Genomic DNA, 15,683 nt, shown 5'->3' on the forward strand with positions numbered 1-15,683 from the left:
GTATTCGCTAAAGATTTCATCAGAAACAGAATCATCAGATTCTTTAAATACAGAGTTTGGTCCTTGTATTTGTCCTTGGTCTCCTTCGTAGTTAGCTAAATCCGTTTTCCAGTTCCAACTTTTCTGAACTTTTCCAACCTACTATTCTTTATCATTAACTTCCGATGATTAAGGTCATTTACGGTTGTCTACAGTTTCTGCTGCTTCATTCGACTTTTTCAACATTCAGAGTATTGATTTGTAGACTGAGTACTGTTCAAAATTTCAGAATAAAAGACCATAATTCTAAAAGATAAATTTTATACATATAACTGTTGATGTAGATATGCTGTGCGTTTTCAAAGTACTGATTGCTGACTCCCGATAATTGGTATGGCAGTTCTCGTTACAAGATGCGGATGAGTATATGATAAGGTTTCAATGAATAAATATAATGATTTATCGGAGAGATTTAAACCAAGAAGCAACGAGGTTACTGGTACGTCTGCTGGTAATGTGGTAGAATATGAAAGGTTTCCCGGTAACAATAAAAGAGCACGCATATATATCAAGGTTATAATAAGGTTGTTTCAAACGAAAAGTCAAAGTTATCTTGCTGGAGCTGTGACAAGATTCGCTAATTTGGAAAGGAATTGCAAAGTTATTGTCGGTAATAACAACGCCAAAGGAGCTAGCACAGATATGTGTTAAACATTTACTCAGGTTCTGAGTGTTTTCAAGTGCATAACTATATGCGTCAATCTTTTCTTCCGTAGATGAAGTGCGGTTGGTTCATCCTCTCGTTTGAGATGTTTTCAAGAATCATGAAAGGTTGGAACGCAGATTGTAATCGTCAAGATACAAATGAGGTTGGAGATGAAATCAAGTGGGAAACTTGAAGAGTTGTTTAGTTTCATATGTTATATTCAATATTTTAATTCATTTTAATTGTCCAATGTTATTATTCCACAGTCGATAGTCCACAGTTGACAGTCCAATAATTCATATATAATTTAATATATAATATTTTAATTAATTAATACGTATCATGACCCGTGTACATGTCTCAGACTTGATCACAACTCAAACTACATATATTATTGTAGAATCAACCTCAACCCTGTATAGAGAACTCGATCATTACTGCATATAGAGTATCTATGGTGATTCCAAATAATATATATAGATGCGTCAATATGATATGTCAAAACCTTGTATACGTGTCTCGATATTTAAAGTGCGTAAAATAAATACCGAAATTAAATGACGATAAATAAAATTGCAATAATTAAATTGCGATAAATAAGCTGCGATAAATAAAATGTAATCAGTTAGCTAGGAACAGTTAGTGTGGATTCTTAACAAAATTTCTCATAGTTAATTTGTTTGTTTCTACAAATTTTATTTTGTCAAATGTTTTATTCATTATGCCACTCGTTGGATTCTGATAAATCAAAATCCAAATATGAAATTGGATAAATATGGTTATTCTGCGGTGAACAGATACGTATCTCTGTAGATGTAAATAGGATAGTAAACGTCCGTTGAATCAGATTCGACGAATGTACAATGTAACTTATTAATGTGAAATCTAAATATTCCTCGGGTATTACCTACCCGTTAAAATGTTTTCACCATTAACAGTTTGTACGAAAGAATTTTTAATTACAATCTTTATGAAACAATATATATACATATATATTTTCCTTCAGACGTAATCATGGATTTAATGAGTCAATGCGATATTAAACTCATTAGGTTTACGGCTAGAACTGGAGTACATAATATCTAAAACATTAGAGATTACGTAATCGTCATGAAAGACGAAGATAGTTTATGTAGAACGATTCGTAGAACGATGATTATGCTTGAGGTATAGATTGCGAGGTTGAGACGTGTGATGATGTTGTTGTTGTTGGTACTAATGTTGCCGGTGCTGTTGTTGTGAAGCTGGTAGATTTTGCACCAAGTTTTCCAAATTGATTACTCGAGCGCGAATTTCGTTGACTTCTTCGATTACTCCGGGATGATTGTCGGTCGGAACGAGCGGATGAATAATATCTAGAATTTGAGATAGTATATAATCATGATGAGATAATCTGGATATGAGAGAGAAAATGGTGTCTCAAACAGGTTCGCCGGTAAACGGTTCAGGTTCATTGTCAAGAGGTGAATTCAGTTGGTGGAAGGGATTGCCTTCTTCGCGTCTCCATTGATTAAGTTGACTACGAATGAATCAGATAAATTGGGGTTGGCTGATTGATTGATTCATTCTGGTGACACCGCTTTCAGAGCTTAGGTGAATATCCATGTCGGAATAGCTGTCGGAATCCGAGGAATTCGAACTGGTTGAGCGATTCATCTCGTACGATCAGATGAAGGATTTTGGATAAGAAATAGATTATAGGATGTAGATTAGTATCCTGCAATACATAATTTACATATGCATATATAATACAAAAATCTCATAAGTTACGGAGGAATCTACGGAAGCTTTCAGGCAAAGGTAACAATTACAGATACGCTAAGATATGAATTTTTCTATACACTGTCTATGCAATAGAGGCAGTAAGACGTGTCTAGACTTTAAGGATGATAAGTAAATAATTTTCGACACTAATGATAAGCAAAAACTTTTGACATGCAGACACGGTCGAAGTCCAGACTCACTAATGCATCCTAACGACTTATCAGTTATGCACACTAATGCAGACCTGGTTCGCTAAGACCACCGCTCTGATACCAACTGAAGTACAGTTGGGGACAACCGCCGTCCTACCCAGTGCCTTCCCATCTAACCGCCTGGTGACCACTGAGTGTACCTCAGATACTGATTTTAGGGTCTGCCTCTCGGCTACTGCCAACCCTCATAAGGGATCGCAAGGAGTAAGAGCCAATGCTTTGTCACAGGTAACACTGTGAGAACCTCCTTTACGACTAACCTGCCACACATGGACGGCGTTATACCAGCTCTGATGCCAACTGAAGCGACCCGTCCTAATCCATCTGGATGAAGTCCATATCGATTACAAACGATTCATAATAGTTGATTACATCGCGAGGTACTTGACCTCTATATGATACATTTTACAAACATTGCATTCGTTTTTAAAAGACAAACTTGCTTTACATCAAAAGTTGACGACATGCATACCATTTCGTAATATATCCAACTATAATTGACTTAATAATAATCTTGTTGAACTCAATGACTTGAATGCAACGTCTTTTGAAATATGTCATGAATGACTCTAAGTAATATCTTTAAAATAATCAAATGCACAGCGAAAGATTTCTTTCGTACCTGAGAATAAACATGCTTTAAAGTGTCAACCAAAAGGTTGGTGAGTTCATTAGTTTATCATAACAATCATTTTCATTATTTTAATAGACCACAAGATTTCATATTTTCCATTCCTCATAAACATACGTCCCATGCATAGAGACAAAAATATCATTCATATGGATTGAACACCTGGTAACCGACATTCACAATATGCATATAAGAATATCCCCATCATTCCGGGATCCTCCTTCGCGCATGATATAAATTTTGAAGTACTAAAGTATCCGGTACTTTGGATGGGGCTTGTTGGGCCCAATAGATCTATCTTTAGGATTCGCGTCAATTAGAGTGTCTGTTCCCTAATTCTTAGATTACCAGACTTAATAAAAAGGGGCATATTCGATTTTGATAATTCAACCATATAATGTAGTTTTGATTACTTGTGTCTATTCCGTAAAACATTTATAAAAGTTGCACATGTATTCTTAGCCCAAAAATATAAAGGGTAAAAAGGCAAATGAAACTCACCTAATGTATTTTGTAGTAAAAATACATATGAAAATATTGAACAATGCAGGGTTGGCCTCGGATTCACGAACCTATATCATTTGTGTATATATATATTAATACATCTAATCGTAATCGAATAAGTTTATATATATAACCTATTAAAGATATTATTTTTATATTAATACTATATTTATATTATATATATATATATATATATATAACTCTAACTAGTGTTAATAATAATGATAATAATATTAATGATATTTTTAATGATAAATCTTATAATAATGATAATAACAGTAGTTTTTAATAAAATGAAAAGTTTACTAAAAATGATAATGAAAATAATAATTTTAATAATAATACATAATACTTAATAATAATAATTATTATAACAATCTTATTATTAAGGATAATCTTAATAATAATACTTTTGTTAATAATAATAATAATAAGTCTACAATAATACTAATACTAATATTAATCATAGTAATAATAGTTTGTATTGTTTTCATAATAACAATAATGATAATAACCTTAATCATAATAATATTTATATTGATATTAATAATTAATAATACTAATAATAACATTAGTAAAACTTAATAATGTTACATGATAGTAAAAATGATAATAATAATTATAATCATAATATTACTAATACCTAATAATAATAATAATTGTTAATTACTACTTATATTAGTAATATCAATAACAATAATAATTATAATACTAATATTAATAACAATAACAATAATAATCATAACAATAATAATCATATTAATAATAATAATAATTATAATAATCATAATTAATATTAATAAGTAGTAATAATAATAATAATAATAATAATAATAATAATAATAATAATAATAATAATAATAATAATAATAATAATAATAATAATAATAATAGTAATAATACATAAAACTACCTCAAAGGAAGGATTTTTCAAAAAAACAAAACAGCCCATGCCCGGGCTCGAACCCTCGACCTCTCGTTAACCCGCACACTCCCTAAACTATTCCGCTGCTTTTACTTTTCTGATTATTTACTGAACCCGTATATACTTAACCGGTATTTCTGTTATCTCTTTCCTCTTCATATCATCGACTGGATCAACCAGGGAAGCAAAACTAACTTAATAGCTATAAAAGATTTGGATTGACGATTTGATATTGAAACCTCTACAAGTTGTAATCGACTTTATTTAACATACACGAGGTAATAAAAAAATATATATCAGCCGTAGCTGTGTTCGCAGGAAAAAAAAATAAAACTAAATTCGTGATTTTGAAATTAAGAAGTTTTGAGACCTCGATTCCTTCATAAAATATTTTCTAAATTGCCCCTAGAAACTTTCTGGATAATCAATTAAACTTAAAACATCAAATTGAGTTCGAATTTTGATGAAGAACACTCAATTGACTTTTTGACTTTGAAGCTTTGACTCAAAAATTAGAGTTCGATAGATGAAATTGGGAGTTGAAACTTTCCAGAAAGTTTAAATGGAAGATTTAAAACAGAATTGCATTAAAGGATTTTGAAATCAAGCTCGAATTCGATGTTTTTGAAAAATGAATGAAGAACAGGGTAAACGGGTTCAGTTTCAAATTTTCTATTTTTAACTTCACCTGTTGAATTAAATCATTGATGTTATAGAGTATAATTGAGCTCAATTCATGTAATCAGATTCATTCAAACTTGTTTTGTAGTTAGATTGGCTCGACAAAAAGATTATTCTGTCAGAGGAATAATTGAAAAAAAAATCAACTTTTAACTGTATTTTTTTGTTAATGGATCAGATTGGGAATCATTCGTATTAGTTTATAGATATATAACAATTTATAAAACCTCTTGACAGCTAAGTGTAACTGAATCCCCTTTTGATATTTGTGTATATTCGTATTATTAAGTAGATACATAGATTAATAATAACATAAATAATAATAATAATAATAATAATAGTAATAATAATAGTAATCTAAATAATAATAAAAGTTTATAATAATAATAATTCTTAATAATAACATCTAATAACAAATAATAACAATACTGATTTTAATGTTAATACATATTAATAACAATGAATGTAATAATAATAACATGACAATTATATTAACTTGTAATTATATATATATATATATTTGTATATATATTTATATATATACAATGTAGTTAAGTAAATCTGTTTATATATATATATATATATATATATATATATATATATATATATATATATATATATATATATATATATATATATATATATATATATATATATATATATATATATATATATATATATATATGTCTGTAAACGTATATGTATTTAGTCTCATTAGTTATTAAATATAATTATAATAATAATACTTCTTAATATTATAAATAATAATAATAACACTTAATAATAATGTGATGGTAATAATAATTATATTATGATAATAATAATATTTATAAGTTTTATAACAATAATATTATTAATGATAATATTATAATAATTTTAATTTATCACACTTCATATATATATATATATATATATATATATATATATATATATATATATATATATATATATATACATATATATATATTACTACTAATACTTCTTATAGTAATGAGAGTATTGTTATTGTTGTATAAAATTTTAATGTATTAATATTACATGTTATCGTTTATAATTTATATTATGTAATAACTTATATTGGATAAAAAAATATATATAATATAATGTACCTTATTTTACATATTTATTTCTATTATTTATTTTTTTATATTTTATATTTACAAATTATTATATATATATAATTACAGTTATATATATTCACACACACACACACACACACATATATATATATATATATATATATATATATATATATATATATATATATATATATATATATATATATATATATATATACATATTTTATGAACAACAATTGTTCGTGAATCGTCGGGATTAGTCAAGGTCAAGTGTATACATGAACACAGTTCAAAGTTTTTGAGACTCAACATTACAGACTTTGCTTATCGTGTCGAATTCATATAAAGATCAAGTTTAAATTTGGTCAGAAATTCTCGGGTCACTACATACACCACCACCACCACTTCATTTCTTTCAAATTTCACTTCATTTTCTCAAAAACACACACACTTTTCTCTCTAGTTGCATCTTACTCTAACTTCTCTTTAAAACTTGAAGAACTTGTAAGTGTTCTTGATTTTCTTTTCTTCTTTTCTTTCTTTATTTTCGTGAATCATCATCATCAAAATCAAGGATTCAAGTTTTGTAACTTGAATCTTCATAACTCTTGTAAGATTCAAACTTTGTTTTGAAAAGTCTTCAAGAACATAAAGGATTCAAGCTTTTTAGCTTTGAATCTTCATAATCTTGTTAGATCTAAGTTTATTAACTTAAGATCTCCTTATTTATGATTAAAGATCAAAACCTATGTTTATGATCTTCATGTAACTTGTAGATCCAACTCTTTACTTTAAGGATCTTCAAGAAAATTTGAAATCCAAGCTTTCTAGCTTGAGGTTTCTATAAAAAGTTGGTTGGAAGATCAAGTTCATGAACTTGTGATCTTCTTTAATTTGTTGTATTTTAAGTTTGTAATTTGTGTTTTCATTAAATAAAAGATACAAGCTTACTAGCTTGAAGTCTCATAAGTGTTGTTAGGAATCCAAGCTTTCTAGCTTAGGGTTTCATTTTTGTGTTTGATCTAAGTTATGTAACTTATGATCTTCTACTTTGTTTAAACAAAAGCTCATAAGCTTACATTTATTTTACTTTACAAAATCTAAGTTTCATAACTTATGGTGTTGTAAAAGTTGAAATTCTAAGTTCTATGACTTAGGGTTTCACTAAGAACATAAGATCTAGACTTTTTAGTCTAAGGTCTTTAATGTTTAGCTAAGATCTAAGTTCTATAGCTTAAGGTTTTGCTTATTTAGTTGGATTTAAAGTTTATAGCTTAATAGGACTTGTATTTGTGTTGGAACTAAGAAATTGATATAACTTTGGTTCATCACCTTGCTCAAACTCTCACAAGAGTTGTATTTTATTTCTTAGTCCTAACTTTGTGTGTTGATGGTTAAACTTTGGTTAAAGTGATGCTAAAACATCAAGATTTGTACACTTGAGGCTTATACGCATCAAGGATGAGAACTGTGATGAGCATCAAACACCAAGAAACCCACCGGAGCACTTGCTTTCTGTTTTTCAGGGTCTGATCAGGCTCCTGGTATAACGACCCGACTTTTTCGACTTGCTTTTATGCCTTGTGGTTTTTACGAAACTGCGTATTTGTGCGTACTGTGCTACTTTATACCCTGTAATCTTTATACACATGGCTTACTTTCATTTATATGATAAAACGTGCCTTTAAGTATGTAGGTTACTTAACTTGATCACCGGATGCCTTTATGACCGTTAGTGTCACTTGACGTTACGAACAAACGGCGTACTGCGTACACGTTTAACTTTTATCATAATCGGAATAATATGACTACGAAATCTTAATTATTATTTCATAATAATAATAATTACTTGGGTTTTTAGATGCTTAATTACGCGTAGTAATTTACTTATGCTTACTAGTTAGTCTTGTTGGACTTTCTACCTTGTTGAGCCTTAGCCCACCCTACACTAGTTTGTGGACTATTTAATTAGCCCAATTATTAATAGCTAGTAACCCATTAATATGTAAGACAAATGCCCATTTATTAGAGGGAACATGCTAGCATTTTTGTCAAGTATTATCCTTAATGTTGCATGGGATCCTAACATAAGCACCAACTTTAGACAACCATTAACCAAAAAGCAAAAGTGTGTCCCCTTATCCCCCTCCCATTCCAACGGCCATCACCACCACCCTCACCCTCATTCACCTATAAATACAAGCCTTATTCCATCCATTTTACACTTGCTCTCATTTACATTTCACACACACTTACTCTCTTATCTCCTCTCTAGTCTTTCTCTCTAAAACTTGTAAGTTTTTGAATTTCTTCTTCTTCTTCTTCTCTTATCATTTTTGAATTTATCATCATCATTAAAGGGTCTAGCTTTTTAGCTTTGATCTTCATTACATCTTGTAGATTCAAACTTGGATTTGAATCCTTCAAGAACATGGAAGATTCAAGCTTTCTAGCTTTGAATCTTCACCTACTTTGTAGATCTATATCTTTTAACTTTAATCTTGTTATTTTGTTATAAAGATTCAAACTTGTGTTTGTAATCTTCATGTAACTTAAAGATTCAAGCTTTATGCTTCAAGATCTTCAAGAACAACCAAGATGCAAGCTTTCTAGCTTGAATCTTCATATCTTTTGTTGGATCTAAGTTTCCTAACTTATGATCTCATTATTTTGTTATAAATATAAAAACTTGTGTTTATGGTCTTCATGTAACTTAAAGATCTAAGCTTTATGCTTCAAGGTCTTCAAGAACACTAAAGGTTCAAGCTTTCTAGCTTTGTGACTTGTGTGAAAAGGATCCAAGCTCTCTAGCTTAGGGTTCCATCACTTCATTTGACTTAGATTATGTTCATACTTGTTTGATTGAGGTAAAGTTTGTAGCTTTAGTTGAAAATGTAACTTGTAATTTTGTTAAGACTAAGGATATGATGTAACCTTGGTTCATCATCCATCTAAGACTCTTAAATGAGTTGTGTTCTTACTTGGTCTTAACATATTGTGTGTTGATGGTAGAATCTTGGTCAAGGTGATGCTAACCTATTAACGAGTTGTACACTTGAAGCTACAAGCATCAAGGATGAGAACCGTGATGAGCATCAAGCACTAAGAACCCCACCGGAGCACCTTTCTTACTGTTTTCGGGATATGATAAGACCACCTGGGCTACTGAAAGTTGATTTTCAGTTAGTTCGGTTCGATTAGATGATTTTCCGTTTAGACCTCGTCTTAATCCGAGTTACGGTTTAGGATTTATGGCCTTCCGAAAGTCACTACACCCTATTAACGTTGTGCTGAAATTTCTGACCTACTCGCACTTAAACCATCACCACGGTCAAACGAAGACTAGTTGGGTTCTGGAAATTGGTCAGAAACTAGAGGACTCCCATACGGAGCCATAGCCACTGATTTCGAGTCTTTTCGATTTACGTAGAGGCCGTAGCAGCTGATCAAAGTCAGCCTATTATTTCGACCTCTATACTTGTTAACCTTACTTAACTTTTACAATGATGAATGATGATGATGATGACACTTAAACTTATTTTATGCACTATTAGAACTTATGAGGATAACATACTGACCTATTAACCTTTGACTTAGGTTGACGACCTTTCGGACCGACTTACTACTTGCATACTTTCATTATCGACTTTACCGTTCTTATCACTGTGAGTTATAGCATTCCTTTTTACTCTAACTATTTTGGGACTGAGAATACATGCACTTTTTACGTTTTACATACTAGGCATGAGTACTTAAACTTTATATATGTGTGGGTTATACAATGGCATAAACATTTCCCTTAGCTCGGTAACGTTTAGTCATTGGTCTTTGAACCGGTGAATGTGAATCTTAGATATGGATCCATAGGGTTTGACATCCCCACTCGGGCTAGTCGCGCTAGCATTTAATGGGTGTTTAATACTCAGTAAACATACGCACTCGCCAAGTGTACTTTTAGGGGGTTACAAATATTAAGTTAGTTACCAAGTGTCCACGGTTAAACATATACTTTTCATACTGTTTTGAAACGCTGTTTGAAGCACTGAAATCTCGTGGCCTACCTTACATTACTGTTACAACTTAAACTATAGCTCACCAACATTATTGTTGACATTTTTAAGCATGTTTTCTCAGGTGTTTAGAGGTTTGTTGCTCCCGCTGTTTAGACTTGCTGTCTTGGTGTTTAAACTTGTTGTTAAGGACCTACTGTGCTAGAATTCCGTTGCATTACTTAGAGATGTCTCAATCATTGCTTTTCTTTTGCATTCGTAATTTATTTTATTTTAAAATAATGACTTTGTAACGACCATTGTGTCACATTATCTTTTGTAAACGCTATCTTTTATGAATGCAAAACTGGTTTTCAAATACCATATAGTGTTTGACCTTGTAATGATCCTGTTGTTGATGATCCGTACACGATGGTTTTGTATGGGGCATCACACCTGGGCTTCTGGAAAAGTTGATTACCAGATAGTTCGGTTCGAGTAGATGACTTTCCATTTAAGACTCGTCTTAATCCGATTTACGATTTAGGATTTGTAGCCTTCCGAAAGTCACTACGCCTTTGTAACGTTGTGCTGAAAAAATTCTGACCTACTCGCACTTAAACCGTCGCCACGGTCAAACGAAGACAAGTTAGGTTCTGAAAATTGGTCAACGGTTAGAGGACTCACATTTTTTTCTCCCAACGTACCAAAAATTACCAAGAGTGCATTTATCTTGCTTGTCAAAATTCTTCAAATCTGTTGATTTTAAAAAGACACCACCACTTTCATTTAACCTGATTATAGCTAACGATCAGAACGAGACCACTCTCGCCGGTGAAGGAGATCCCACGCGCCGCCAAGAACGACCGTCTTTTCTGGTCAATTTTCAAGCTTTTCCGGCCAATTTCCGGCGAGTGAACAATCTCAGACCTTATACCTGGCCCAAGAACGTTTCTTCGCATAGGAAATTACCACCCTTTGCTCCACCACAAGTATCCCATCGGCGCCGCCGCTTGTAACCGGAAAGTTATCTTTCCGGCCGGTTACGTTTCTCTCTCTCGATCTATCTTTGTGTTTATTGCTTGATGATTCCTGCCTTTACTTTTATATAAGGAGTAAACCCTTATCTATATATATTTTCATTGTTATATATATTCACATATTTATTTCATATTTATATAGATATAGATATTACTGTTATACTTGCATTCCTGTTTGAATTTTTTAGCTAAACATACATCTATTTCTATTTATCTTCTGTTTTTATTATTTTATGTAACTATATATACTTATTTAACATAGTCATTTTTTTAGTCATTTTTTTAGCCTTTACTTAGGTCATCTTTTGGTGTATAGGTTAATATAGATCTTACGCATACCTATGGTTACTTGAGGTCATGTCCTCCTAGTTTAGGGGTGGGTAGGCTTAGAGGGGTTAGAGGCGGTAGTAGGGTAGCCACCCTTGGTAAGATTAGAGTGGGTAGTTGGAATATAGGAACCTTGACGGGCAAGAGGATTGAGCTCATTGATACCTTTATCAATAGTAATGTGGACATAGGGTATGTTCAAGAGACTAGATGGAAGGGTGAAGGGGCGGTAGATATTAAGGACTATAGGTTGTGGTACTCGGGTTCTAGGATAGCACGGAACGGGGTAGGTATCTTTTTGGGAAATCTTCATAAGGATAACGTTGTTGACGTGGGTAGGTTTAGCGATAGGATTATGTCGGTTAGTCTAATTATTAAGGAAGAAAGTTTCACGGTTATTAGCGCGTACGCACCTCATGCGGGTTTAAGTGATGCGGAAAAGAAGAGTTTTTGAGAATTGTTAGATCAGGTAGTGAGGGGGTGCCCAGCGGATCATCGACTAATTATAGGGGGTGATCTGAATGGACACATTGGAGTGGAGACAGAGGGTTACGAGGGAGCCCATGGGGGTTTTGGGTTTAGTCCTAGAAATGAAGAAGGACGCTCAATCCTTGAGTTTGCCATTGCCCAAGAGTTGGTTGTAGCTAACTCTTTTTTCAAGAAGAGGGATGCTCAGTTAGCCACTTTTTATAGCGGGGGCCGTTGCACCCAGATTTACTTTTTGCTCCTTCGTAAAGGGGAACTTAGGACATGTAGGGACTGTAAGGTCCTTCCAGCATATACGTGCTCCTCCCAGCACAGATTGTTGATCATGGACCTAGTTACCCGGGGAAGAGTTCGTAGGAGGGCTAAGGTTGTGCAACATAGAATCCTTTGGAAGAGCCTACATGGAGCGAAGGCAGAGACTTTTAGAACGACTGTTGCCGATAGATTGAGTGTAGAAGGGGATAACGTAGCCCCTGCTGACGTTGACCAGTTATGGAACCGCATGGCGTCCACTATTAGAGAGGTGGCAAAAGAAGCTTTAGGGGTGGTAGTAGGGATATCGAGAGCCCATAAGAGTAGTAGAGAATCGTGGTGGCTTAGTGACGATGTCCAAACGAAAGTCGCGTTAAAGCAGACGAGGTTTAAGGAGCTCATTACTTTTGGAGAAGGGACACCTGCAGAGAGAACTAGAGTAGAAGAAAGAAATAAAGAAGCTAAAAGAGAAGCAAAGAAGGCCGTAGCAATTGCAAAAGACAAAGCTTATGAAGATTTACATAGGAAGCTAGACTCTAAAGAGGGAGCCAATGACATATATAGAATAGCTAAAGCTAGGGAGCGAAGAGGCAGGGACTTAGTTAGCGTCAAATATATCAAGGATGATGCAGGCCAAAGTATAGTGAGAGAAGACCTTATTAAGAAAAGATGGGAAGAGTATTTTGCATCCCTTTTTGGTAGGGAAAGAACAGAGCAGAACAGGGAACTCCACGAGGTTCGTGAATACCAAAACAACTATTTCTGCACGAGGATTAATCAGGAGGAAGTTAGATCAGCCCTACAAAAGATGGGGAGAAACAAAACAGTGGGACCAGACCAAATCCCGATTGAGGCGTGGAGGTGCCTAGGAGGCGATAGGGTTAGATGGTTGACAAACCTTTTCAACACAACGTTTAGAAGCGCAAAGATGCCTATGGAATGGAGACTCAGTGAGGTCATCCTCATTTACAAGAACAAGGGAGATGCACAAATATGTAGTAATTACAGAGGCATAAAGTTACTTAGTCATACCATGAAGCTTTGGGAGAGAGTAATTGAGACGAGACTCCGACGAGAGACAAAGGCTTCAGAGAACCAATTCGGTTTCATGCCAAGACGCTCGTTGATGGAGGCAATTCACATCGTTAGAAGCCTCATGGAGAAGTATAGGGAAAAGCAAAAGAACCTACACATGGCGTTCTTAGACCTGGAAAAGGCTTATGACTGTGTCCCGCGCGAGCTGATTTGGAAGACTCTTAATGCTAGGGGTGTCCCAAGTAGATATATAAGAACTATTAGAGATATGTACGATGGGGCAAAGACTCGCGTACGAATGACAGTAGGAAATATAGAGTTTTTCCCTGTAGAGGTAGGTTTACATCAGGGATCGGCACTTAGCCCATATCTTTTCGCTTTGATCCTAGACGAACTAACTAAGAGGATACAAGAGGACATCCCTTGGTGCCTAATATTCGCCGACGATATTGTTTTAGTTTCGGATTCCCAGGATGAGCTTAACAGAAGGCTAGAGCAATGAAGGACTGCACTAGAATCAAATGGCCTACGGATTAGCAGACCTAAATCAGAGTACCTTATATGCGATTTCAAAGCGAGCGAAGAAGAACAAGAGGATTTAGTGGATGTCAGATTTGGGGATCAGATTTTACCTCCACAAGAGTCCTTTAGATATTTAGGCTCGATGCTTCACAAATCAGTAAGGATAGATGAGGACGTGACGCATCGTATACGAGTAGGATGGTTGAAGTGGAAGGCAGCGAAAGGGGTGTTGTGCGACAAGAAGGTACCCCGTAAATTGAAAGGGAAATTTTTCAAGGTGGCAATCAGACCGGCCATGTTGTACGGCTCAGAGTGTTGGCCAATGACGAAAGCCCAAGAGAGGAGGATGGAGGTGGCAGAAATGAGGATGCTTAGGTGGACGTGTGGCTAGACCATGCTAGATATGATTCCAAATGGAGTTTTTAGGGAGAACTTGGAAGTTGGGAACATAACCAACAAGTTGAGGGAATGACGGCTTAGATGGTTCGGGCATGTTGCGAGGCGCCCACTTTTAGCCCCGGTTAGGAGAGTAGAGACCCTCATTGTTGGGGGCGTAAGGAGAAGGGGTAGACCCAGACGTAGGTTGGAGGATAGAGTGAAGCTTGACATGAAGGAGCTCTTATTGACCGAGGACATGACTTCTGATAGGAATGTGTGGAGGAGTAGAATTAGAATAAATGACTAGGTTCTACATATGGTTTTTTTTTATTTTATATATTCATATTATATTTCTTGCCTACTCGCTTGTGTGCCCTTCATATATCTTTTTTTTTCGTGGGACTTTACGTATATATAATATATCTATACTTATTGTAGCTTTTTCACATGCTTTATTGCTCTATATGGTTACATGTTTGTATTACATTATATAGCATTTAATTTATACGTACTTACATATCACATGTTTTTATGCTAACATAGTTTACTTATTTGTCTATGCCTACATAGTATACCATCTATTTTATACTGCATACTTTACCTACATGCTTCTTACCAACATGTTTACGTATACTTATTGTACTTACATGACTTGTTATACTTACTTATTTGACACTCACATTTTTTACTTATATGATATATTACATTATATTGTTATATGCTTTACCTACATGCTTTACCTACATGCTTCTTACCAACATGTTTACGTATACTTATTGTACTTACATGACTTGTTATACTTACTTATTTGACACTCACATTTTTTACTTATATGATATATTACATTACATTATTTGACACTCACATTTATTTACCTATAATATCGTATTAGAGTATACTTTATTCATGGTGAAGTTTCTTTTTTATCAACTTTTTTTTTATACTTCACATATCGGTTTTCATGGTTCTTTCTGGTCGGAGGTCCCTAGGAAGCAGCCTCTCTCCTCTATAAAATAGGGAGGGACGACTTCCTCTACCTGGGGACCGATAGGTATCGTAGGTGGAGGAATGACTTCCCTTTTACTTTAGGGTAGAGGAAAGGACTGTTTACATCTAACCTCCCCCATACTCCACTTCAGTGGAATTGGGTATTGTTGTTGTTGTTGTGGTTAG

At 33.7% G+C, this 15,683-nt stretch overlaps 1 protein-coding gene across 1 annotated transcript in view; it reads left to right on the forward strand.

Moving 5' to 3' along the window:
• LOC139901081 (uncharacterized) overlaps positions 1-14,112 on the forward strand; it is a 39,813-nt gene extending 25,701 nt beyond the window's left edge. Inside the window, exons 2-4 of the mRNA XM_071883820.1 lie at positions 11,827-12,198; positions 12,307-13,455; positions 13,960-14,112. Of these exons, the coding sequence (XP_071739921.1) occupies positions 11,827-12,198; positions 12,307-13,455; positions 13,960-14,112 (1,674 nt within the window). The remainder of the gene's footprint in view (positions 1-11,826; positions 12,199-12,306; positions 13,456-13,959) is intronic.
• Positions 14,113-15,683: the final 1,571 nt, after the last annotated feature.

Source organism: Rutidosis leptorrhynchoides, chromosome 3 (genome assembly GCF_046630445.1).
Source record: "Rutidosis leptorrhynchoides isolate AG116_Rl617_1_P2 chromosome 3, CSIRO_AGI_Rlap_v1, whole genome shotgun sequence".
In the NCBI taxonomy this organism is placed as follows: domain Eukaryota; kingdom Viridiplantae; phylum Streptophyta; class Magnoliopsida; order Asterales; family Asteraceae; genus Rutidosis; species Rutidosis leptorrhynchoides.